Source organism: Neofelis nebulosa, chromosome 16 (assembly GCF_028018385.1).
Source record: "Neofelis nebulosa isolate mNeoNeb1 chromosome 16, mNeoNeb1.pri, whole genome shotgun sequence".
NCBI classification, from domain to species: Eukaryota; Metazoa; Chordata; class Mammalia; order Carnivora; family Felidae; genus Neofelis; species Neofelis nebulosa.
The window spans coordinates 62,594,234-62,619,258 of NC_080797.1; the positions used below are offsets into that span (position 1 = coordinate 62,594,234).

The 25,025-nt window shown below is 41.9% G+C and overlaps 1 protein-coding gene and 1 long non-coding RNA gene across 3 annotated transcripts in view; one reads left to right on the plus strand and one right to left on the minus strand.

Annotated features, from left to right (window-relative positions):
* Positions 1-413: 413 nt before the first annotated feature.
* TMIGD1 (transmembrane and immunoglobulin domain containing 1) lies at positions 414-18,300 on the minus strand. 2 transcript variants are annotated; one of them, XM_058703654.1, is made up of 7 exons: positions 18,147-18,300; positions 16,073-16,176; positions 13,925-14,203; positions 9,006-9,281; positions 2,626-2,729; positions 1,506-1,546; positions 414-969 (listed from the first exon to the last, which is right to left on the minus strand). In XM_058703654.1, the coding sequence occupies exons 1-7, from the start codon at positions 18,191-18,193 to the stop codon at positions 966-968; spliced, it is 855 nt and encodes a 284-aa protein (XP_058559637.1). In that variant the 5' UTR covers positions 18,194-18,300; the 3' UTR covers positions 414-965. The 2 variants fall into 2 exon arrangements, with proteins under 2 accessions (XP_058559637.1, XP_058559636.1); XM_058703653.1 differs by having other exon boundaries at positions 16,073-16,179; positions 18,147-18,298.
* LOC131497417 (uncharacterized) overlaps positions 2,820-25,025 on the plus strand; it is a 35,955-nt gene continuing 13,749 nt past the window's right edge. The window contains exon 1 of the long non-coding RNA XR_009254969.1: positions 2,820-3,051. This is a non-coding gene — a long non-coding RNA (uncharacterized LOC131497417). The remainder of the gene's footprint in view (positions 3,052-25,025) is intronic.

Sequence of the window (25,025 nt, forward strand, 5' to 3'; positions counted from 1 at the left end):
TTCCTGCATGCACAGTCTCTCTCTCAAAACAAATAAATAAACTTTAAAAAAAAAAAAAAGGTGGTTCTGGCCAGGATGGTCTCTCTCCCTAACACATCCCACCTGTGTGGGAAAGCGAACCAGAGACTCTTAAGGGAAAAGAATGAAGAAAGAATGGAAATGGGCAAAGTCGAAGACAAATTAGAAGAGCTGCAATTTAAAACAGGTGTATGAGAAGGAGTACAGGCTGATTCATAATTAATGTCCCTGGATGTAGGCAAGTAACTGCTCCACAAGGTCAGAGGCTGCTTGTGAACAGACCGCTGGCTAGCCCCCGCGCCCTGCAGGTTTTGTCTCCGTCACCATGTAAAGCTCACCAGGTCTGCAACTGTGTCACCAAACCACGATGAACTGAGAAAAATAAGGACATATGCTGACTTTTTCATAACGCTAAATTTATTCCATTTAAAGGAGTGCCTTATATTCTGAGATTGCATCCTTCCTTTTTTGAGTCCTAAAACGTTTCTTTTATGAAACAGCAGCTAAAGTAGATGATAATTGATATTATTTATATGCTTTCTTGGCGAACTTAAAATACCGATCACTCTATATTCAGCTCTCCTTTTGATTTTGGTTTTGCACCTTATTTGTGAAACCCAAATGTCCATTAATCTCCTACCTAGAAAATATATGCTAAATGTTTACCAATCTCTCTGGAACAAATCTCAATTAACATACCTTTCAAGAAGAAGCCTTAACAGAACCTTACTTTTCATTCTTAATAGCGTTCTTCATAAAAATGTTCTGCAAGTATATCAAGTTAGTCATAACAACTACTGTTCAGTGCTTAATGAAACACTTCTTCATAACCTCTGACAATTTGACAGGAGTGAATTTAATAATAGCAATAAATACAGATGGGACTACATAAATCAAGGAAGTCCTGATGCAAAACTCTTGCTGTGTTAGATGGCATCTCAGCTTTCTCATCTGAAATGAACCAAGAAATCAATTATAACAATGATCATAGCAATATGAAAAAAATTCAAAACAAGAGTCATGCCCTTGGAAGGAATGCCTTTGTTCTTTTAACCCACTGCTTACTTCTCCAATGCTGGAGCCAACAGACTAGGCGTTATTTAGAATGAGGACTATGGCTTCTGACCTTGTTGTGAGGGAGAATGTAGCATGGCTTCCCCCAGGATAGGCCCTCTCAGTCATTTACATCACGTGGCAGTACAATGAAGGTGCGGCTTAAGCATTAGCCCAAACTTCCTAAATGGAGAGCAGGCTTAAGACCAATGGTACTCTCCTATTCTAGAAAACCTTCCAACCTAGCCTCGCCTGTCTTCCTGTGAAGTGGAGGCAGATTCTCCTCCACCCTCCATTCTTGTCAGAACCTTCTTCTCTTCACCTTCCAGCACCTCCCATCTCAGGAGGAGTTTGCCTAGGATGGCCTTTATGTTGCACACCACTGTTACCCATCTGCTTATGGGAAATCATTGGCCCCAGCCCAGAGTACTTACAAAGCTGTTTCTCTTTGAGGATCTTCATCCTTTATGCAGAGCTAAAAGCAAACACAAGGGCAATGAGTTTGCATGCTTTTCTAAGGCAGATAAACATTTTGAATGCATCAAGGTGGTTCAGGGGATAGGAAACCCAAATGTCTGTTAATCTCCTACCTAGAAAAATACGCATCAATACAGAGATGCCTGGAAATACAGACACCGCTGCACTAGTCCAGATCTTGTGTTTTGGCCATGTTAATCATTTTTGTATTGAACCTACAGAGATATAATCCTTGAATCAGAATGCTTGCAGGATTCTTAGGTAGTTGATTCTTTCTTTCTTTCTTTCTTTCTTTCTTTCTTTCTTTCTTCCTTCCTTCTTTCCTTTTATAGGAAAAATTTGCTTTGGATTAGAACTGGGGGTTGGGTGAATTTCTTCTTGACAGACATTGTTGCCCTGAATTACACGCAGTTACCATATATTTCAAAGAGATAATGCTGTGTAATTGAGCCTAGACCACACTGGCTTTTCCTTCGAGGCTCTCTGCCACTTTTGCCTCCCTTTGGCATTGAATTAACTGGTGGAGCCAAATGCAAGGCATTCACCAATACACACACATACTCTGCATCAAGCTAACCAAGAAGATTCACCATTCAACAATTCAGACTCCAGTCGCCACCCCCCCCCACCCCCCCGCCCCAGCCCCCGGTCCCAACCCCACTGCTGCAGCTGCCCTTGTGGCTGTGCTCAGGAGGTGAGCAAAAAGTGCCACCTTTTTCGTGCAGGTCTCTGAATCCACAGCAGATGTTTCCCTGTATATTTATTTATTGTGCCAGAGGTACCATAGCAACAATAAAGGGAAATTTAAAAGGAAGAAAAAATCAGCCCCAAATCCCCTACTCCTAACATCACAGCTATTTTCATTCAGGTTTTGTCCATATGCACTTCCACTCTTTTGTTAAAGCCATCCTTATAACATACATACAATTTTTATGCCTTTGAGCAACTTCCACTTTAGGTCTTTAGAGAGACCATATTGTCCAAGTATGGTTCCCAATTCTAGAGTCACTTATATAGCCAGTTGTCTGCCTGTATTTAGATGATTTTTTACCTAAATATCTTAGAATACTTCAATACCTTCATTATACTTTTTCTTCTAGCGATGAGTCCAAAGCACAATGTCAGAAAGACCACAACACATGCAGCAATAATGGGTTCTATGGGTATAGCCACACCTTTATCTGTTGGAAATGCAAACACAGGAGATAAGAACTAACATGTATATACTTTTTTAAATTTCTTAAAAATATTTATTTATTTTTTAAGAGACAGAGAGGGAGACAGAGAATCTGAAGCAGGCCCCTGGCTGTGAGCTGTCAGCACAGAGCCCGACGTGGGGCTCCAACTCATGAACCATGAGATTGTGACCTGAGCCAAATTCGGACGCTCAACCGACTGAGCCACCCAGGCACCGCTATATGTTTCTCATTTATATGCTTCTACTAAGTCCCAGCCATGGCGCCTTGCACTCGACATGTGTCATCCTCCAAACAACCCAGAAAGGTAGGTGTTAGTAACCTCATTTTGCAGGTGAGGAACCTCTTGTCCAGAGTCACAGAGCTAGGAATTAGCAGAGATGGGTTTTGAATCCATCCCTTTGCGAAAGGATAATTTATTATAATATGAATCACTCCCCCCAAACGGGTAGTCAGACCATTTTGTGCTTTCTTCATCCAAAATTTTTCCACTCAGAAGGTAGAAATAGGCTGAAATCAATGGTTTTTCCTGCCCTTTGAAAGCCCAAAAGAGGGGCGCCTGGGTGGCTCAGTCGGTTGAGCGTCCGACTTCGGCTCAGGTCACGATCTCGCGGTATGTGGGTTCGAGCCCCACGTCGGGCTCTGTGCTGACAGCTCAGAGCCTGGAGCCTGTTTCAGATTCTGTGTCTCCCTCTCTCTCTGACCCTCCCCCGTTCATGCTCTGTCTCTCTCTGTCCCAAAAATAAATAAAAAACGTTGAAAAAAAAAATTTAAAAAAAAAAAAAAAAAAAAAAGAAAGCCCAAAAGAGGGGCGCCTGGGTGGCTCAGTCGGTTGAGCGTCCGACTTCGACTCAGGTCACGATCTCGCGGTATGTGGGTTCGAGCCCCACGTCGGGCTCTGTGCTGACAGCTCAGAGCCTGGAGCCTGTTTCAGATTCTGTGTCTCCCTCTCTCTCTGACCCTCCCCCGTTCACGCTCTGTCTCTCTCTGTCTCAAAAATAAATAAACGTTAAAAAAAAAAAAAAAAAAAAAAAAAAAAAAAAAAGAAAGAAAGCCCAAAAGATACTGGGAGGGATCTCTGAGAAAAGGAGGGAGGAAGGCTTTAAGAGCAAGAAAAGTTGAGGAGCCTGCTGGACTAAGGGGAGAGAGGCCTGTGGGCCCCGGGAGAGGTGGGGACCCTTGTAGCTGTACTGTGATAGTGCCTTAAGCAGGGAGAGGACATTATATAAGGTGACTGCACGGTGCCCCTAGGGAAATGGGACTCTGAGCACCAGCCTTCCTAACCTTGGCAAAGATTTTCATACCTTTCTAAACGACGTGGAAGAACAGAGAGTCTACTTCTTTTTTTTTTCTTTAATGTTTATTTATTTATTTTGAAAGGGGGGGCAGGGCTGTGAGTGGGGGAGGGGCAGAGAGAGGGACAGAAAGAGAGAAAGAATCCCAAGCAGGCTCTGTGCCGTCACACACTCTATGGGGCTCAATCCTGTGACTGAATGGAAATCAAGAGTCGGTCGCTCAACTGACTGAGCCACCCAGGGGTCCCAGAGAGTGTGCTTCTAACCTGGGTTAGAAAGAGATCAGCAGCAATCATAACAGCCTGGAAATGAAAACCCAGCCCATCGTTTTCTGAATACCAGGTAAACTCAGAGCTATTTTGTTCATCAGGCACTGCAGGCACAGTGCCTGCACTTGCAAGCTTCCCAAAAGCCTATGAAAATATTTGAGACCTGGAAAATACATATTGGTTCCAAAGTATGAACATAAAGTGGCAGATTGGTCAAAATTAATAAATGTTTAAATATCCATAAAACGTAGCTTTATGTCAACTGTAACCCAACAGCCAAATTTAAACCTTAAGAACCACATTAATAGCTTATATATAATAAAACTCAAAATGTATGCAAGTTACAAACATCCTTTCAAAATTTTTACAGCAAAAAAGTATACTCTGTGTGATTCATTTTAATAAGTTTGATATGACATGGGATGAAACTTTTAAAAGTAAGATCAACAAAGATGTTTAAATGACCTCACCTAAGCCCCTGGATTCTGATGCCACCCCGGGACCAGGGGCAGGGAGTGGGGCTCCAATCTTTGCTAAGATAATATTTTAGGAACTTATAGGAAATAAAAAGTGTGCTATTTATTGTGCCCTTGAGTTTGTAGATTGAGTGTGGTCAAAAAGTTTTTACTAAATGACTACTGTGAGGTAGGTATGGTGCTCAGCCCTGCAAAAAATAGGTCAGACATGGAAGGCCTCATGGGGCTCACATTCTAGTAGTGAAGACAGACATTAAACAAACAAAAACCACAGACTGAGATCAGTGTTATAAAGGACAAAGGGTCGTGAAATAGTATATGAGGGGCAAAAGGTGGAAAGGAGGGGAAGAGAAGACTTTAGATAAATCTCATTTCAAAGCCCAAGCCCTATTTCCCTCAAGATTATAAAATAGCATATATCCCTCTGTAAATGTATGACGCACTTAAACCACTTACCTTTTACTTGTTTTCTTCTTTCCTGTATGTCTAGTTACTGTGCAGGATAATTTTGGGGAGTAAGTAGATTAAGCATCCTTTACTCTGGCTCTCTTTTAGCTGTTACTAAAAATTTTTCTCATGAGAGTGTGAGCTGCACCAATATTCTGGAGAAATTCTGCTCCGTGGGCCTTCTTATAAGCACCGGCCCTGTGAGAGCCAGCCCTGGGGGACACCGAAGAGCCTTAACCTTAGTAGGGGCCCTTTCTACTTTCAGTGCCAAGGAAAGATGTCAAAATGAAGGGGAGGCAAAGGAGGGACAATTAGGAAAAGAAATTAGAATTTGGTCAAAGATCTGGATATTTTTACCAAGCTGAATTAAATGAAGCCCCACGTGACAGCTTTCAGTCCTTAAACAAGCTGATATAAACTGCCTGATCCACTAAGGCTCCCTTTGGATTTCAATGAAAGTGACTTTGGTCAGTATAACTGCATCTCTCCTGTTGTCCTGTTTTACTCTCTCTCTCTCTCTTTTTTTTAATTTTGTAATGTTTATTTTCGAGAGAGTGTGCGAGCAGGGGAGGGACAGAGAGAGAGAAGACACAGAATCCAAAGCAGGCTCCAGGCTCTGTGCTGACAGCTTAGCACAGAGCCCGATGCAGGGCTCGAACTCATGGAGCTGTGAGATCACGACCTGAGCCAAAGTCAATTGCCCAACCGACTAAGCCTCCCAGGCGCCCCCTGTTTTATTCTCTTACTTGTAACCAGATTTGGTAATTTTTCCCCCTCCATATTTATTATGCAAGAAAATCCCAACACACAGGGTAAACTCTCGTGCTCAAGATCTGTAATTACGCTTCTAGCTTTGCATGGCCCCATTTAGAAACTACCCTATGGAGCCCTGAAGCCAGGAGAGGCTCGTGGCAAACACATTCAGCCTGAGCACAGGCAGCAGAGCACTTATTGCTGTGAAAGCAGCTGACAGCCTGGGAAATAATAGAGCAGGAAGAAATAAGAAAAACAAGTTGGCTTGGAAGGGTTCCATCCAAAACAGGATCCTGCCCACCTGAAAGCCAATTTGTCAAGCTGACATCCTGCTTGCCACACAAGTTGTATGTTTTTTATCGCGCGGAGCACTTAAGATTCCTTCGTAACCAAGAGGGATGATATAATTCCCTGATCTCTGCGGGTAGCTTTTTACACCCAGTTAGAATGGCATGGCTGGAGGCCCCACCTACCGAGCTTTTGCAGGGAGGTGAATAGCCACGAGCTTCAGTAAACTGCCTCTTCCACTGCTTCTACCCCATGAGTACTTGGGTTATTTGTGGGTTTGGTTTTTTAAAGCGGACAGACCCTGGGGGTACTCTCACTGCCCTGCAGGACAAATGACTGAGCATGCCAGTAATCACGGTAATGGGCATTCAACTGGCAGCACCTCTTTCTCCCCACCAGCCTCTCTGTTGGTGTCCCAGACCCCCCTGAGGGGCAGGAAATAAGCCCTCTGGTCACATCGTCCAACCCTTCTGGCAGGGATTCAGTTGGCTTCCTAGGAACTAGCAAGAAAGGCAATGAGTGGGCACAGGGAAGCAAACGGCAGAGTGAATAATGTTCTAACAAGAAATAGGAGCCTCAGCTTGTTTGGCTGTTCTTGGCGTACTGGCCTCAGACCAGAAAATGTGTGAGCATTTTCTGCATCTGCTACACCAGGTATCTTGCCTTTCTCTTTTTTGTTTTTTGGGCTTTTTTTGGTATTGTTTGTTTGTTTTTCAGAAAAATAAAATTTTATTTCAACTGATCAACGTTATCCAATTAGAGTAAGAAGGGAGTTCATAAATGTCCCCAAACTAAGGCTTTCTAACTGGAAAACTAAGCTTGCCCAAGTCTGCAGATGACATAATTGGGTATGCCTCTCAGCTTCATAATTGCAGTTTTAACATGAAAACAAACTTAAAGATTTTTTCGGTATGTTTTTGCCTATATATTCAGCAATCAAAATTAACATTTTTTCTGACAGCATGAGAGAGAGAGAGAGAGAGAGAGAGAGAGAGAGAGCTCATGAGTGGGGGAGGGGCAGAAGTAGAAGGAGAAAGAGAGAATCCTAAGCAAGTTCCGTGCCCAGTGCAGAGCCCGACGTGAGATCATGACCTGAGCTGAAATCAAGTCAGACTCTTAACTGACTGAGCCAACGAGGCACCCTGCAAAATTAACACGTAAAGTTCTTACTAAATGTTTGTTTCAAATTAAAAGAGATGTTACCTAAGAAAACTTAAATATTTTAACCAAACTTTCAGGATCTGTATCAAAAAGGAAGTTATCTTTGAACTTTTATTCAGTGAACAGCAGCAAAGAATGATTGACAGGCTTGATTGTTGCCAATTCTGTCTCACACCGTCCTGCTTTTTCCCCTGGCTGGGGCATTGTCTAAAGAAGTCCCCAAGACCTAACATCCTCTACAGGTCTTTTCTGCTGTGCTAAGACTGCAGCTTTCTTTACCCTGGTATCAAGATGGCTATTCCTACTCAGGCATCACAGCTGCGTTCTTGAAAGTTTCTTTTTGTGCAGCTCACCTCAAGGTCAAATTTTGCCACAATTGCCAGTGGTAAGTGGAAATGTGGGAACACCGTTCTATATTCCATTTGCTCTCTGACCTCATTTCTTTCTACTGTCTTCCTTGCTTTCTCTGCTCAGGTCCCCTTTCTCTTTTTGTATGAATGAGAAATATGAGGAGGGAAGAACATTTGAAATTTCATTTGTTCTCTGTTATTGAAGAGGTAAAAAGTCTGCGTGGATGAAGCATGAAGCCCAAGAGAAAGACATTTTTCCACCATCTTCCCCCTCCCTCACTACTGATTAGCCTATAGATTACAATTTCAGGGTCAAGAGTGATTGTGTTACTTTTTTAATTTTTTTATTAAAATGTTTTAAATGTTTATTTATTCTTGAGAGAGAGAGAGACGGAGAAAGACAGAGCATGAATAGGGGAGGAGCAGAGAGAGAAAGGGAGACACAGAATTTGAAGCAGACTCCAGGCTCTGAACTGTCAGCACAAAGCCTGACACAGGGCTTGAAGTCATGAGCTGTGAGATCACGACCTGAGCCAAAGTCAGATGCTTAACCAACTGAACCACCGAGGTGCCCCAAGTCAGGAGTGATTTCAGAGATTCATTTTCTTATCTGTCTTCCCTTCTTTATGTGTTTCTGACTTCTCTTTCTGTTTATCATTAGGCTGTAAACTCAAAAGTCCAGTTCCTACAAACCTAGTGGCCCAGGAGAATTTACAGAAGTACTCCTCCCTAAAAGCCAACCAGAATTATCTCCTACCACTTGGTTCTAGAAAGGACCTTTGCTCAAAAAGCAGTGTTTCATATGGAATGGGCATGATCCCCTAAATGGAAGAATTAGAATTCTTTTTTTTCTTTAGGTTTATTTATTCATTTTGAGAGACAGAGTGTGCAAGTGGGGGAGGGGCACAGAGAGAGGAAGAGAGAGAAAATCCCAAGCAGGCTTTTCATGATCAGGTCAGTGCAGTGCCTGATGTGGGGCTCAAACTCATGAACCATGAGATCATGACCTGAGCTGAAGGTGGATGCTTAACCAACTGAATCACCCAGGTGCCCCATGAATTAGAATTCTTAGTGGAAATTTCTTGGATAGGGGTGATTCTCCAAAGAAAATCATTGGCTATTAACCATAATTAGCATCATCATTTGTTGCCACACAAAATGTTTACTGAGAACCTATTCTGACTTTTGCACTGTTCTGGATATTACTTAAAAAGAGAGTTACCTTTGACAATGAGGTGAAAGTCCTTGGTCTCCATTTGCAGAGATGAATTTGCAATGCAGCTATAGGTTCCATTGTCAGATTTCTTGACTTTGGTGATTGACAGTTGAAGAGACTCACTTGTCTGTTGGACTTGGTGATTTTGCTCTAAATTCAGGATGTTACTGTTTTTGTACCACATCATTCGAGCCTGGGGGTTGGATTTCACATTGCAAACCAACTTCACATCACTGCCTTCCTCAACGGTTTGCAAGTCGTCTCCACTCAGAAGAGGAGGAACTACAAGACTCAAGCATTTAGGCTTAATTAGTGGATAAGCAGTAGTTTACCAACAGTGTTCAAGATCTTCCTTCAGTCTGTCTCACGCAGTCATTCATTCATTGGACAAAAATTTATCAAGTACCTACTTTACGCCAAGCACTGGACTAGGAACCAGGGATACAATGGTAAATAACATACATCCAATTCCAAACCTTACAGATCTTCCATGTGGTAGAGAAGATAAACCATGAAACAAATGTATATAATCTGTACCAAGTAGACCATTTATAGCACTACCTAAGAGGATAAGCCTTGAGTCTTTGCTCTCTGAAACCAATCTGTACTAATATGTTGGAGAAAACAGTATAATATAAAGAAAGCAGGGATTGCACTTGTCCCTAATTCCATCTTACACCACTTTCTGTGACCTTGAGAAAGTTACTTAATTGCTAAGCAACTGCTCACTTTCTTCATCTAAAAAGTGGGACAATACCTATCTCACAAGGTACTGTACAGATGAAATGAGATAACACCTGTAAAGAATTTACCACAGTGCTAGTTACTATTTTTATGGTGGTGGCGGCGGCGGCGGAAGCGGCGGCTGCCACGGTGGTTTTGAGGTCTCCTCACATCCTCAATTTTTGCATTTTATCTAACCGCATTTGCCCTGGCCACATTTCCCAATGCATATTTGCATTTCCTCAATGATTCTCTAGAAATAATGTCCCCCTCCCAGAAGGTGCTCCGATTGTGGCAACTCTGACATCTATGGAAGGTGAATGTGACATTCTGGGTCCCTCTCGTCCCTCTGGGTGAGCCAGTCCGTACTCCCTCCATGATAAGGGCAGTCCTAGAGACATAGATACTTGAACACATTTATCTTCACCAAATAATTCCAACCCTCACCTGCACCAGGGCTTTCCAACCAGGGCTTTCCAACACCCACCAAAGGGGAGAAAAGGCTGAGCTGACTCTTTCTCTTCTCCATGCCCCTTGCATTTTCTGGTTAAGGTGTAGAAGAATAATGAAATGCTTGAAAAGCGGGCAGTAGGAAGGAGTTAGAGTCAGGGAAGGAGGAAAGAAAGAGCTTGTGTAATCTGCACACTGAATAATTAGACCCTGAGTAGGCTGTGCTATTAATAACTCTTTCAGAAGAATGACATTTTGCTGCTCTTTGGAATGAGCTTGAATTCTGTATCCGTATCCAACAAGGATGTTATATGGTATTCGGATATGTTGGAAGCTGCTACAATAGAGAATGTAATTATCAAATATACCATAGGACCTATGGACATGTCCTATTAGTTGTTCCGTTTGATTTAACCATTGAAGGTCAATTTTAAATCATATCAGCTATATGTGAGTATTCCCTTTTGTAAAAATAGTACATTTCAGGTAAAGTTAAGGTCCTCCTTGATTCCATATTGTTTGCTTCCTCCCCAAAGATACCCACTGCTATGAGTTTGACATAAATCCTTGCAGATCTTTTTTGAAAAAACAGGTTTTTAAGAAATGTTTATTTATTTTTGAGAGAGAGAGAGAGAGAGAGCATGAGCAGGGGGAGGGCAGAGAGAGAGGGAGGCAGAGAATCCCAGGCAGGCTCTGCACTGTCAGTGCAGGGCCCGACGAACGGCTTGCATCCACAAACCACAAGGTCATGACCTGAGCACAAATCAAGGGTCCAATGTTCAACAGACTGAGCCACCCGGGGACCCTGAACAAAGTTTTTTATACATATAATTTATCAATAGGAAATACACTGTATTGTTTTTAGGAAGCTTATATAAAGACTTTACTCTCTCAAAAGCTTGCATGTTTTTGAGATATATCCACTTTGAACCACAGAGATCTAGCTCATTGCTTTTAGAGTGCTACAATATAATATAAGACTCTTGAATCATTTTGATTGGTGGGCATTATTTTCATTTTTAAAATGTTAATGCTTTAATAAATATCTTTGTATATGTTTCTTTAAGTACATTTTGCACGCGTTTCTCCAAGCTTATCCCATCTAGAAGGAGAAACACCAGATCACAGGGTAGGCATCCTTTAAATTTTGATAAAAATTGTACAAGAGGTGGTCTGAATTTATACTTTCAGCAGCAACTGTGAAAGAAGGGTCAGGTTCTGTGAGAAAAACTTGTTTCTGCACACCCTCCCCCAAATTGTGTATTATCAAGCTTCCATGTAGTTCTCAATCTGCTATTTATAACAATAATAATACTTCCCCAGAATTGTACATTATATTCTTATCACTTTTTTTTTTCAACGTTTTTTATTTATTTTTGGGACAGAGAGAGACAGAGCATGAACGGGGGAGGGGCAGAGAGAGAGGGAGACACAGAATCGGAAACAGCCTCCAGGCTCCGAGCCATCAGCCCAGAGCCCGACGCGGGGCTCGAACTCACGGACCGCGAGATCGTGACCTGGCTGAAGTCGGACGCTTAACTGACTGCGCCACCCAGGCGCCCCTATTCTTATCACTTTTATGAGCTTATTTTGATTTATTGATTATGAGTTTGTGCCAATTGTTGTCATTACGAATCACTGACCAATTGGCTTTTTTATATGTGCTTAGCAACAGCCACATTTAGGAGATTGTTGTAAAGATGGTCTGAAACATGCATTCAGGTTGGAAAACTGAAAATCATTTCTTTAAGTCACCGCACGCTATCTGCCATGTCTCCCTTAGGAAGACAATGGAAGGGCACTGAGGACCCTGGGGAATGGTGTTCTGTTCTCAGCTCCAGCTGTGATAATTTGGGCCCTCAGTCTGGGCCTCCGTTTCCTCATCTATAATTTTATAAGGATTATAAGACCTCCAAGATCCCCTGATAGCCTTGAGTACTATCAAAGTAGCCAAGAGGTAGCTTGCTAAAAACCACATTTTACTGATTCATAGAAAAAAAAAAAAAAAAAAAAAAAAAAGCTCCTTTGCCCAGGAACATGCAAATGTTTCACCCTGGAAACCCAAACTGTAAGATGCCAGTATTTTCCAGAGTTGGATTCTTCAGCCTTTTTTCCACCTTTTTATTTCAAGAGCAATGACATCCATTTTTCACAGAAAAGTTTGCTGAGCTCATGGAGTCAAATGCCTTTGACTTTATTATTAGGTTCTGAGTCCAGAGCTACTTCTTCCCACCAAATCATACCACATCGTCACCTTATCCTACATCACCCCTCTCTGTATTATCCATACCTCCCTCACATAGCACCACTTTCCACCCAAAACACCTATGTGATCACCTATATGGAATTACTTGTAGGACTCCCTTGCCCCCATGTAGTCTACCAATGGGTTACCAATACCTGAATCCAACCATCAAAGAGTTTCCTCATTTTGGGTGTTAAGGTGATGTTAAGAGATTCCCAGGGTGCCTGGGTGGCTCAGTCAGTTAAGTGTCTGACTCCTGATTTCAGCTTGGGTCATGATCCCAGGGTCATGGGACTGAGCCCCACGTGAGGCCCTATGCTGAGCATGGATCTTAAGATTCTCTCTCACTGGGGGCACCTGGGTGGCTCAATCGGTTGAGCGTCCAACTTCAGTTCAGGTCATGATCTCACAGTTCATGGGTCTGAGCCCCATGTCGGGCTCTGTGCTGACAGCTCAGAGCCTGGAACCTGCTTTGAATTCTGTGTCTCCCTTTTTCTCTCTGCCCCTCCCCCACTCGTGCTTTTTCTCTCTCTCTCTCTCTCTCAAAGTAATTTTTAATAAAACTTTTAATAAAACTTTTAATACGTTTTTATTAAAAAAAAAACTTAGGGGTGTTTGGGTGGCTCAGTCAGTTAAATGGCCGACTTCAGCTAAGATCATGATCTCACGGTTTGTGGGTTCGAGCCCCGTGTTGGGCTCGGTGCTAATAGCTCAGAGCCTGGAGCGAGCCTGCTTCAGATTCTCTCTCTCTCTCTCTCTCTCTCTCTCTCTCTCTCACTCTCTCTCTCTCTCACTCTCTCTCTCTCTCTGCCCCTCCCCAGCTCATGCTCTGTCTCTCAAAAATAAATACATGTTAAAAAACTAAAAAAAAAATTTTAAAGATTCTCTTTCACTCTCTTCCTATGCCCCCCCCAAGGTAAAAATAAATAAATAAAGTTTAAAAAAAAGATTTCCAATGAATGTCTAAGTAGAACACAAAGCTAGAAACCACAAAGGAAAAGATCAAGGGTTTTAAATACATAAACATTTAAAATTTCAATATGGCCAAAAAAAGAACTATAAGAAGATCAAAAATAAATACAAGAAATACAATAATCTCAAATGACAAAAGGTTAATTTCCTTAATATATAGCCCTTATCCAAACCAATTTTAAAAAGACAACTCAATAGAAGAATGGGTAAAGAACATGAACAGGCATTTCACAGAAAAGAAACATGAACAGCCAACACATTTATAAAAAGGTGGACACCCTTATTTGTAATTTAGAAAGTGAAAATAAAATTTCAAACCAGGCTGGCGAATTCTTTGAGTTGAGGATACTCGATGCTCACAAGGGTGTGGGGGAGTAGGCCCCCACCTGCACCGCTGTGGGAGCATAAATTGGGCAATTTGGCAATACCAAGCAAATGTTAAAATGCATGTAACTCTTTAGACCCAGATTTCAAGTACCACTTAATATAGTGCAGACAACACAGATTGACTTGCAATTTCTTCCCCCTCACTCACAAAAGACATTCAGCACCACTGAGATGGACACCGACTGATCCCTCCGTAGCTTGCAAGTAAAGGTGATTCCGTGGTCATTTTCACTGATGGAAGAGACACAGACAGAACTGGAGTTGATTTTGTTTCCAGATTTCAAATCCACTGTCCCCTGTCCTCGGTACCAGAGTAGTTCTTCCTCCCTGGTGTGGTTTTTAACAGCACATTTCAGAGATTCTTGGGAGCCAAGCCAAGTGTCCAGAATATAGTTCTCAGTTTTATCATTCACAGTTAAGACAGAACCTGAAAGGGCAGGAAGAAACTTTTAACATAGACTGAACATTCTAAATAGCAGAAATAGGGGATTGGTTAAATAAATCATGTTACATCAGTACAATGAAATACTCTGCAATAATTAAAAATAGTCATATTGATCTATATGATTTTACAAGGAAAAAGATTAATACAGATAAAAATAATGTATTATTAACTAAAAAAATGAAAATGTTAAAATGATGGTTACAAAATCTTGCTGCACGTCAGAATCACCTAGGGATCTTTAAAAACATATTGATGCTTGGCTTCCTCACCCAGACATTCTGGTTAATTGATATGAGTGCAGTCTGGGCATTGCGTTTGTAAAAAACCTTCAGACAATTCTAATGTACAGTGAAGTTTGAGAACTACTGGGTTAGAAAAGGGTATGTACAGAATTACCCTCATTTACACACACATACACACACACATTTATGAGGAAAATTTGGGGGAAAAATCTCCCTGTGTATACTGAATAGAATTAATAAAAGTAGAGAAATGCTTTCCAGACTTAAATTGTTTAATTCAAGGGGTTGGAAGTAGCAAAACAAGGGGGTGGGAGTGGGAAAGGACAAATGAAAACAAAATTGAAAAATACATAAGACACAACTTTAGGTGAATAGGCAGAATGTAAGTTACATCTGTAATAATTCCTATAAATACATAAAAATTGAATATGCAATTGAATATGGGCAAAAGTTGATTTGGAAAGATTTCTGATTTGTTGATGGGATTGTGGAAAAATGGGTCTTGCATTTCTGATGTTTTAATATTGTTTTGGCAGTGTGGTAAAATAATTGTTGGTTAAACAACTGGTTTGTAGGGTAGACAGGTTATAGAGTGGATGATCAGGATATATAACAGTTGTTTTTAATCTCTGATTTTCAGAAATACATTCACTGTAACATACCTGAATTTCAATTTTTACTTTCCTAGTTCAGAAGCAAGTTAACAAAAACTAAGAATGACTTTAGCTGTCACAGACTTGCCCCCTACATAACATTTGTTAATATAGTCTGTAAACACATGAACTTTTCCTTTAGAATGCATAAACTACTGATGAAAATAATGTCACTTTGCAGCCTAGGATTTTTTAAAAATCTAGAGGAATATATACCAAAATATTGTTGGGTGCATCTCTGGATGATGGGATTTGGGGGACTTTTAATTTTCTTTATTCTTTCATATATTTCCTGAATTTTTTTTACTGACTAGGTATTACTTAAAAAAATTTTTTTTAATGTTTATTTATTTTTAAGAGAGAGTGCTAGCGGGGGAGGGGCAGAGAGAGAGGAAGACCCAGAATCTGACGCAGGCTCCAGGCTCCAGGCTCTGAGCTGTCAGCCCAGAGTCCAATGCAGGGCTTGAACTCACAAACTGTGAGGTCATGACCTGAGCTGAAGTCAGATGCTCAACCGACTAAACCATCCAGGTGCCCCAATATGTATTCCTTTTAAAACGGATGTGCGTGGGGTGGGGGAGGCGAAGGGTTCGGTGAGATCTACTTCCAGACTGGGGTAGAGAACAAGTACAGGAAGGATTTTCCTGTAAGTGGTATGTTCAAATAAATAGCATAGCCTGTTTGGGATGTGATTAGTAATGGAATGCATTAAAATGCAGGAAAATTCTGGCTGTGGCTCTGGAGAGAATAGAACATTTACTCTGTCTCATAATTACCAGAACCATAAAAATATTTTTCCATTGACTGTTATGTCATGTTGTCTGACTCCTGTACTCTGAGCCATATCAACTGTGTATTTGGTGATTTGGATTTTGGATTTTCCCAATGCCCACTGATAATTTTTTAATCTGAAATTTTTCTTTATTTAAAAAGAGACCAAAAGAATATGAACTTACTTGTCACCTCACAGGGCAGAAACAAAATCACTAAGAGAAGAAATCTGCACATTCTCATTAGGCAACTGATCTTCCAGGCCATCTTTAACAAATTTACGTCTGGTCTGCTGGGGGGAAAAAGGGAGTAGTTGGTTCTGTACTTTGGTCTATGCTGAGTTTATGAAACTTCCTCTTGCCTATTATGCATTTAAAATAAAATCCCAGATGAGTCATCCCAGCTGTAACAGTACTATTTCTAGTTTTTAATTAAACAATCTTGTTCTGATTACTGAGTCCAAAGTACTTTTAGTATTCAGGATATTTTTTTAAGGCAAGAAAAAGAAAACCACAAGGAAATAGGCTTTAAGATATAGGGCAGCTATAGGGCAGCCCCGGGGAAGGTAGAACCAGTCTTCCCTGGAGAAATTGATAGAATGTCATTTTAACAGAAAGAGAAAGAAACTTCCTTCATTCACAGACAGTCTCTACTGAACTGTAGTAATTCTGATCTTGAAAGCCTGTTGGGTCATTTTTGTAAAAGTTGCTTTCTGCTAAAGAGAGTTGTTGAGATTGTTCCAAATCCCATAGACTCAAAAAGTTAATACCTTAGAGAAGACTCAATTGCAGCATAGACTCTAGTCCTTTTTCTTTCTTTCTTTTTTTAAGTTTAATTTATTTGAGGAGGCAGAGGGGCAGAGAGAGAAGTGAGAGAGAATCCCAGGCAGACTCCTTGCTGTCAATAAAAAATAGCCTGACGTGGGTCTCCATCTCAGGAACCGTGAGATCATGACCTGAGCCGAAATCAAGAGTCAGATGCTTAACCGACTGAGCCATCCAGGCGCCCCCCCCTACTTTTTTTGTTTATTTATTTATTTTGAGAGAGACAGGGTGAGTGAGTGGGGGAGGGGCAGCGAGAGAGGAAGAGAGACAATCCTAAGCAGGCTCTGCACATGCAGAACCCAACGACTCAGGGCTCAAAGTCATGAACCATGAGATCATGACCTGAGCGGAAATCAAGAGTTGGACGCTCAACCAACTGGGCCACCACCCAGGTGCCCTTAGTCTCTAGTCTTAAACCATGTTAATCTCTTTGCTTCCTTCCACCCCTCCCCCATACTCTCCCTCAGAATACCTATTCTCTTCAACCCAGGATAGACTAAGAATAAAAGATAACAAAGTCCTTCTTTTTTCCTTCTATGCTTTTGCTGCTGCCATCCATCTCCCTAGATATTCTCTACTTCATCTAGGAAAAATATATATTTAATTACTTCCTTTCAAGAGTACCACTATGAATATGGTAGAAACACATACTGAATGCTTTCTATGCAACAGGCACTGTACTAAACACTTCACATACATTATTCCAATCTCAGTGAAGTCCCTAACAACCCTCTTGACATCATTTCTAAAGGTTTAGAGAGATTATATCATTTGCCCAAGATCCCAAAGACAGTAAATGTCAGGGCCAGGATTCGAACCCAGGACTCCCAGGGCCAGACTCTTAATCACTGTACTGCCTAGACTGATATTCTCCTCCTTTAAGAAGCTGCTGTTAATCCCTTCTGAGCCCTGGCCGTTCCATAGACCTCAGTGACTTGGAGTTTCATCCCTGTATTACAAGTATTAACCTTCAAGAGCTGTAACATTCCTACGACTGTGTGGATGGGCTTTGCTTCTCCCCACCCCAGGCCTGTCCTGACAAGAGCAAGCTTCATTCCCACCAGACTCACCCTTTCTGGCTGGCAAGCCTGCATCAATATTTCAATAAGATGCAATTAGTACTAACATTGATTCTTCTGTAATTTTAAAACTATGCCAAAAAAGGATTTCTATCCTACCACCGTAATAGTGATGATTTCAGAATCTGGTCATTAATAGAGTTTTCTCAAGCACTGTCCACTGTAGGTGCCTAATAAGTGCTGAGTGTGAGCTTCTTAGCAGACCATACCCTACCCTATTAATTAAAGAGGAGGATGGATGTCACCCCTTCCCTTCTACCACATTAGACAGCATCTTTTCAAAATGAATTTCCCTTACTTGACTTGTTTTTAATTTTTACGACTCTCTATATAGAAGACAAAGTTTTACCACTTACCTGCTAAGCTCTGAAAAGGTGACTTCGTTGGCCACTTGTTTCTTCATCTGGGAACCCTGAATCCTTTCCCTGTTACCATCTTTATAATACTTGAATTTGAACACTTTATGACAGTAGGGTCAAGTACACAAAATAAATTGGGTTCAAAGTCTCTTTCTTTTTATGGATTCTTAGAGAAGACACTAACTGGGAAAGACATCTTCTTCAGACCTAAGTTTTCATGTGTCTCTAAATAACTAGGTGGGGCCAGATATTACTAACAGTGATGTAATTATTCCAAGAAAACCTGACCTTGTGCAAAAATTTGTAGCACATTTCACCAAACATTTCCATGTTCAAGTTAGATAATGCACCGGGCTTGGGTTATCAGTGGGAAGTGATATTTTTCCAGCATTATTTAAGTTGTGGAATCTTCTAATATTCTGGCTGCTGTGAAAACCAACCCTCTTCTCAAACTTGCCCCATTACCATTCTCAGACTGTCAAATTACCAAAGTTATCTAACTCGAACATGGCAGCCAAAATATCGGAAGATTCCACAACTTAAGCAATGCTGGTAACCCCAGCCCAGTGCATAAGATGTACTAAGCCAAGCACAACTGGGAGAAGTTTTATCCCTTTGAGACTTTCACATGATTGGGGAATCCTTGCATTATACTTTCAAGAATTAGCAATTGAAGATAACATTTTTTTTGGTTGGTTAAAAAAATGTATGTTTGTGGTGTTATTACACTGTGTTGTACAGTGTTATCTGGGTACTACTATTGTTCCCATTTATGCAAGAATAGGATAAAGAATATTTATGGTTATCTGCACATTTTAACACAATGGGTAAGCATACCAGAAGAGATCTGCTTCTTACTAGTTATGTGACTTCAAAAAAGCTGTGTAGCTTCTATGAGCCTCATGTTCTTTGTCAATACAACAGAAACAGTAATAGTGTCCTCCCTACAAAGGCACTGTGAGGATTAGGTGAAATAAAGTATGTGAAGCAGCCACACAGTAAGCTGCTAATTTACAGTAGCTATTATTATTATTATTATTATTATTATTATTATTATTAATACAGGCTGGGCAGGGCATAATAAATAAACACAGCCTTCGTATATACCATTGTTCCAGTAAGAATCATAACTAAGAGCAGTTTCTGTTGCTGAGTTGCAAGCGCCATCTAAGGAAGTTTTGAGTTTGCTTCTTGGTGGATCTAAGAAGAGTGTGTTTTACTATCATCATTTGTAAGTGAATTTAGCAATGAATTGATGTCTTGGTTCTGGGTCCCTCCAGAGCAGACTATAAGACAAAAGCTTGTCTGCAAGTAGTTTATTTAAAGGTGATCTCAAGGAGCACAGTAAGGAAGTGAGACAGGGAAGGAAGGACAACTAAGAAAGGGTATATGTTAATGGATAGGTTATAACTATGGACACTGTCACCATGGACCTTTGACAAGCTCAGGGGAACATACCTCAGAATCGACTCATGAGGGGAAGGAGGCTTGGGTATTTATCCACTAACTTCTCTCCATCATTGGTTAAGGAATACTCTTGGGGTATTGACTCCCCAGCATCTCCAGCCCATCCTATGAGGGTAGAGTGCACTCTTTTGGTCTAGCCATGAATGTTCAGGGAGAGACATTCAGGAAGTCACCTTTTTGCTATATGGGAACTGTTTGCAAGCAGACCAAGGGGATGTGGGTGGGGCACCGACACCAGCTTCTACAGTTGGATATTAAATGATATTAGGAAGTAATGGTTAATTATTCTTAGGAGTAATAGTAGAATTGCAGTTGTTTAGGAGAATGTCCTAATTCTTAGGAGATACCTGCTGAAATATTTATGGGTTAAGTGTCGCGATGATTGCAATTAAATTTCAAATGATTCAGCAAAAATAAACACACACAGACACACACACACACACACACACACAGTAAGTATAGCAAAAATTCACACGTGCTGAATCTAGAATCTATATAGGGTTAAATAGATATCCAGTTTCATTTTTTCTGTATATTTGACATGTTCATGTTGGGGGAAAGTATTTAGCAGTTATTTATTGAGTATCCTCCATGTACTGAGTATTCTAAACATTGGAAGTGCCAGTGCCATCCAAGCCAATATGGTGTCTTTATCATGAATAAATAAAAGACTTGGCTTCTCAAGTCACTCAACTGCCATCTGTGGAAAACTGTGATGTCTACAAGATAAATGGTGCTCCCTGAATTTCACTACATTAAGTGGATACCCTGAGAGATACAAAGATGAGCAAAACAAAGTTCCTCAACTTGAAAGGTCTTATCTTCTAGAAGGGAAAGTTAATGATGGTTAGGAGCCAGGTAGAGTGTACTCAGTGCTGGGGCGGGGTTTCAGATTTTAAAAATGATATCGTGGTGCCCCTGCTGGAGAGTCAGAGAAGTGACAAGATTTGTCCACTGTCATTCCTGGAACATTCCTCTTTCCTAAAACTGACAGAATGGGGAAACTATTTTTGCCATAAATAATTAAGCCTAGTAGTTAACCATTAAGCCTAAGTAGTTTGGCTGGTTGCAGTATTAATAGAGTCTAGTACTTCACATCTTCTATAAGTAGCTCAGGCCCAGAGGGAGAGGAGAGAGGCAGCCTCGCATCTGGAAATTCCTGGGAGTAGAAACCAATTGGCTCCACATTAGGCCTGTGCACTTCTGGACAGAGAAGAGGGTCCAAGAACTAGCAGCCACAGCCTTTTTTTTTTTTTAATGTTTATTTATTTATTTTTGAGAGAGAGAGAGAGAGAGAGAGAGAGAGAGAGACTCTGCACAAATGGGGGAGGGGCAGAGAGAGAGAGAGAAAGAGAGAGAAAATCCAAAGCAGACTCTGGGCTCTAAGACGTCAGCCCAGACACGGGGCTTGAACCCAAGAACCATGAAATCATGGGGTCTCAGTCAAAGTTGGAGGCTTAACTGACTGAGCCACCCAGGTGACCCACACAGCCTTCTGATTTAGGTGAGCCTAAGAAACAGCATTTCTAAGAAACAGTCTCCAGGCACCTTTCCTTCAGCAGTTCTTTTTTTTTTTTAAGTGTATTTGTTTTGAGAGATACAGAGACAGTGAGAGGGGGGAGGGGCAGAGAGAGAGGGAGACAGAAAATTCCAAGCAGGCTTCACAGTCAGCACGGGGGGGGGGGGGGGGGGGGGGGGGGGAGGGGGGGCAGGGGAACAGCGGGGAAGTGGGGGAGTCTCGAACTCACCAAACAGGTGAGATCATGACCTGAGCCGAAACCAAGAGTCAGCTGTTTAACTGACTGAGCCACTCAGGTGCCCCTCCTTCAGCAGTTCTGATGAGACTCAGGACTGTCATCTTTAACAGCCTCCCAGGTGACCAACACCATGTTCAGGATTCTCATTTTGAGAACCACAGACTACGGACCAAGTGTCGATGAGAGTGATGGCTGTGGAAGAGCTTCAGCCAAGGGGGAGGGGCCCAGCACAGACCCTACTGCATGGCAGGTACTCAAGAAACATTAACAGGAAGGAAGGGAAGAAGGAAAGGAGGGAGTTGGGGAGGGCTGGAGGGATACTGACTCTGCAGGTGCACAGAACTCAGAGTACCTCTTGTTGTATGGGAATGAACAACAGGAGAGGGAAACAAGCAACCAGAATGTGGGAAGAGTCTGAGGGGCACAGTTTCTAAGCCACTTTAACCAGTGCCATTCCCAAAGGTCTTTAAGCCAGTCTTCACAGCCGCTGTCCCCAAGCTTTATGGGACAGAGGCAGCAGCTCAGCAAATGGCTGGAGGGTTGCAGGCCAGACAGATCATCTAGCTGGGTCACTGGGAATTTACTGAGGGTTTTAAAGTGACAGAAAAGCTAGAAATCTGGCCGTCACAGCTAAGCAACAATAGAGTGTTCTTTGAGCAATTCAGGGAGCCAGCGTGGTGACTATTCCATCCAGAATCCAACAGTGTCCATTAAACTGCTTTAACTCAGGGGGCCTGGCTGGCTCAGTCAGAAGAACATGCGACTCTTGATCTCAGGGTTGTGAGTTCAAGCCCCACATTGGGTGTAGAGATTACTAAATGAACAAACAAAAACAACCAAAAAAAAAAAAAACCTTTAAAAATAAGCTGCTTAAACTCAGCCACAGGACTTCAGCATTTCTAGCTTAAACAGTGATTAATGATACTCCAACTTCCCAATCTCCATTAGGATTCCTTCATCACCAAAAATTTTAGACCTTAAATCAAGACCCAACAGGCCACCTGTCTAGGCTTGCCCAGTTTAGCAAATAAAAATACAGGACACCCCGTGAAATTTGAATTCCAGGTAAACAATGAATACTTCTTAGTATGTCCTGTGCAACCGCTATCTGTTCATTCAGGACAAAGTCAATATTTGGGATATAGTTGTACTTTAAAAAAAAAAAAAAATCTGTGTTTATTTGAAATTCAGATTTAACCAAGTATTGTCTTTTATCTAGAAATCCTACATTTGTCTACCCTTCCTTTTAAAAAATTTTCTTAATGTTTATTTATTTATTTATTTATTTTTAATTTTTTTTTAATGTTTATTTATTTTTGAGACAGAGAGAGACAGAGCATGAATGGGGGAGGGGCAGAGATAGAGGGAGACACAGAATCAGAAGCAGGCTCCAGGCTCTGAGCCATCAGCCCAGAGCCTGACGCGGGGCTCGAACTCACGAACCGTGAGATCGTGACCTGAGCTGAAGTCGGACGCTCAACCGACTGAGCCACCCAGGCGCCCCAATGTTTATTTATTTTTGAAAGAGAGAGAGAGACAGAACACAAGTGGGGGACGGGCAGGGAGAGAGGGAAGCACAGAAGCTGAAGCAGTCTCCAGGCTCTGAGCTGTCAGCACAGAGCCCGACTTGGGGCTCAAACTCACGAGCCACAAGATCATGACCTGAGCTGAAGTCAGATGATCAACTGACTCAGGCACCCAGGTGCCCCATACCCTTCCTTTTTCTAATAGATGAGGAAATGAAGTTCAGAGAGGTCAAGGGACTTGTCCAAAGTGAAGGGGTTAGAGTCCATTCAAGATTCCTGGCTTCCACAATGCATTCTTATCCAAATGCCTTATTTCAGAGTTTAAGTTGGCTTCTGGAACCACTGTGGATGTGCCTTAGAGTATCAATGAAATTTCTGAATTTCAGGCAAAAATGGGTGTGTGGATGTGTGCCTGAGTGTGCAAGTGCACATCGTTATTTTTCTGAGGAGATGGCTTCTGATTTTTAATTAGCTTCCCAAAGGAGTCATGATTTTATTATTTTTGCTTATTTATTTTTTGAGGGGGGGGGCAAGCCAGGGAGGGACAGAGAGAGAAGGAGAGAGACATCTCAAGCAGGCTCCATGCCATTAGTACAGAGCCCAATGCAGGGCTCGAACTCATGAGATCATGAGATCATGCCCTGAGCCGAAACAAAGAGCTGGAGGCTTAACCAACTGAGGCTCCAAGGCACCCCAAAGAAGTCATGATTTTAAAAAGGGATTAAAATCCACTCTTTCACAATATTATGCTCTGCCTTCAAAATGAAGAACATCTATTACTTTGGGTTGGAGTCACATTTCTGCTTCCCTATAACCCTTCACTCCCTGGCATGATGCTGGGCCCCGTCTCACTAGGAGCTGGGTAGATTTTGTCAGCAAGCATATAAAAACACATCTACCACATCCTCTACACACCATTTAGCAGAGGTCATCCTACCCCTCATTAACCTACCTATATCAAAACCCAAAAATTCCTCTGACCTATTCTGTATTTTCCTTCTTCTACCTCTTGGGATGGACAACCCAGAGTTGACAGACCGGAACACCTTTGAGAGACTAGGGAGAAGGTTGTGATGATGTGACCTTTGAGACTGACCACTAGAGGTCCCTTCTCATCTACAGTGATTCTGAAGTTAGCCAGCTAAGGGATTAGAGAAGATACTTCCTTGGACCAATGGGGAAGGTCTCTGCCTGTTACAGGCATTCTGTTGTATTCTGTGCCAAGCGCTGGGGGAGTAGCCATGTGATACAGTAGGAGTGATACAGAATAAAATGGCTTCCTCAGAAGTTGGATAATGTCTTCCAGTATCAGGCTCGAAGGCAGAGTTTTGAAGCAGAACAGCATTTGGGGCTTCCTCCTCCTCTAAAAGGAAAAAAAACACAGGACATTCCACCACTCCCCATCACTAGGCAAACATCCAGTTTTCTCTGGAGCATATAGTCTGGCTACAGAGGCATATCTACTGGAAGCTAATGAAGCTTCCTCTGGAGACCCTCATTGGCCCAGACCCATTCTAAAGGCCCTGACCCTAGTAGCTTTATATTTATAATGGTGTATTCTTTTCTTTAAAGAAGCCTCCCCCCACCCCAAGTATATAAATGTCAGGCCTAGACATAGCTCCTCTGGCTCCAGGATACAGGATTTCAGAGAGGAAAAGAGTGGGGGGAGTTTCAAAGGGAAACCGCCCTGAAGACTAATGAGGGAGAGTTTCCTGTGGGATGAGGAAGAGAGTCATACATGTGCCAAACAACCAGGCAAGCACTTAATTTCCAAAGAGCTGTAATGGTGGGGGCACAAGAAGTGAGGGAGCTCCCTCTTGCCTGCTTGGAGCTTTCCTTGGCCAGCAGGAGTTTGCCAAATCTTGAAAGGCAGGGTGGTTCACTGACCGGCCTGTAGCATCCTGTTGGCTGCTTTCTGAATAAACAAATGGTCTTGCCAACCATTGTGTAGATTTAGTCGGGGTGTGTGTGTATGTGTGTGTGTGTGGGTGGGTGTGGAATACTCCAGTCCCAGAATTCCTATGAACTGTGATGAGACATGAACTTTACAAAAGAGTGAATAATCAATCAGGGTTGAACGAACAGTGCTGTTTGGGAGGTATAGATGGATTCTGGAATAAAAACTA

Bases quoted from the DNA above. Each gene is read 5' to 3' on its own strand.
- TMIGD1 (XM_058703653.1), bottom strand. From the start codon at position 18,193: ATGAAGAAACAAGTGGCCAACGAAGTCACCTTTTCAGAGCTTAGCAG. The intron at 16,180-18,146 runs GTAAGTGGTAAA...TTTTCCCCCCAG, and splicing joins ACCTTTTCAGAGCTTAGCAG to CAGACCAGACGTAAATTTGT. The intron at 14,204-16,072 runs GTAAGTTCATAT...CTGCCCTTTCAG, and splicing joins TCTGCCCTGTGAGGTGACAA to GTTCTGTCTTAACTGTGAAT.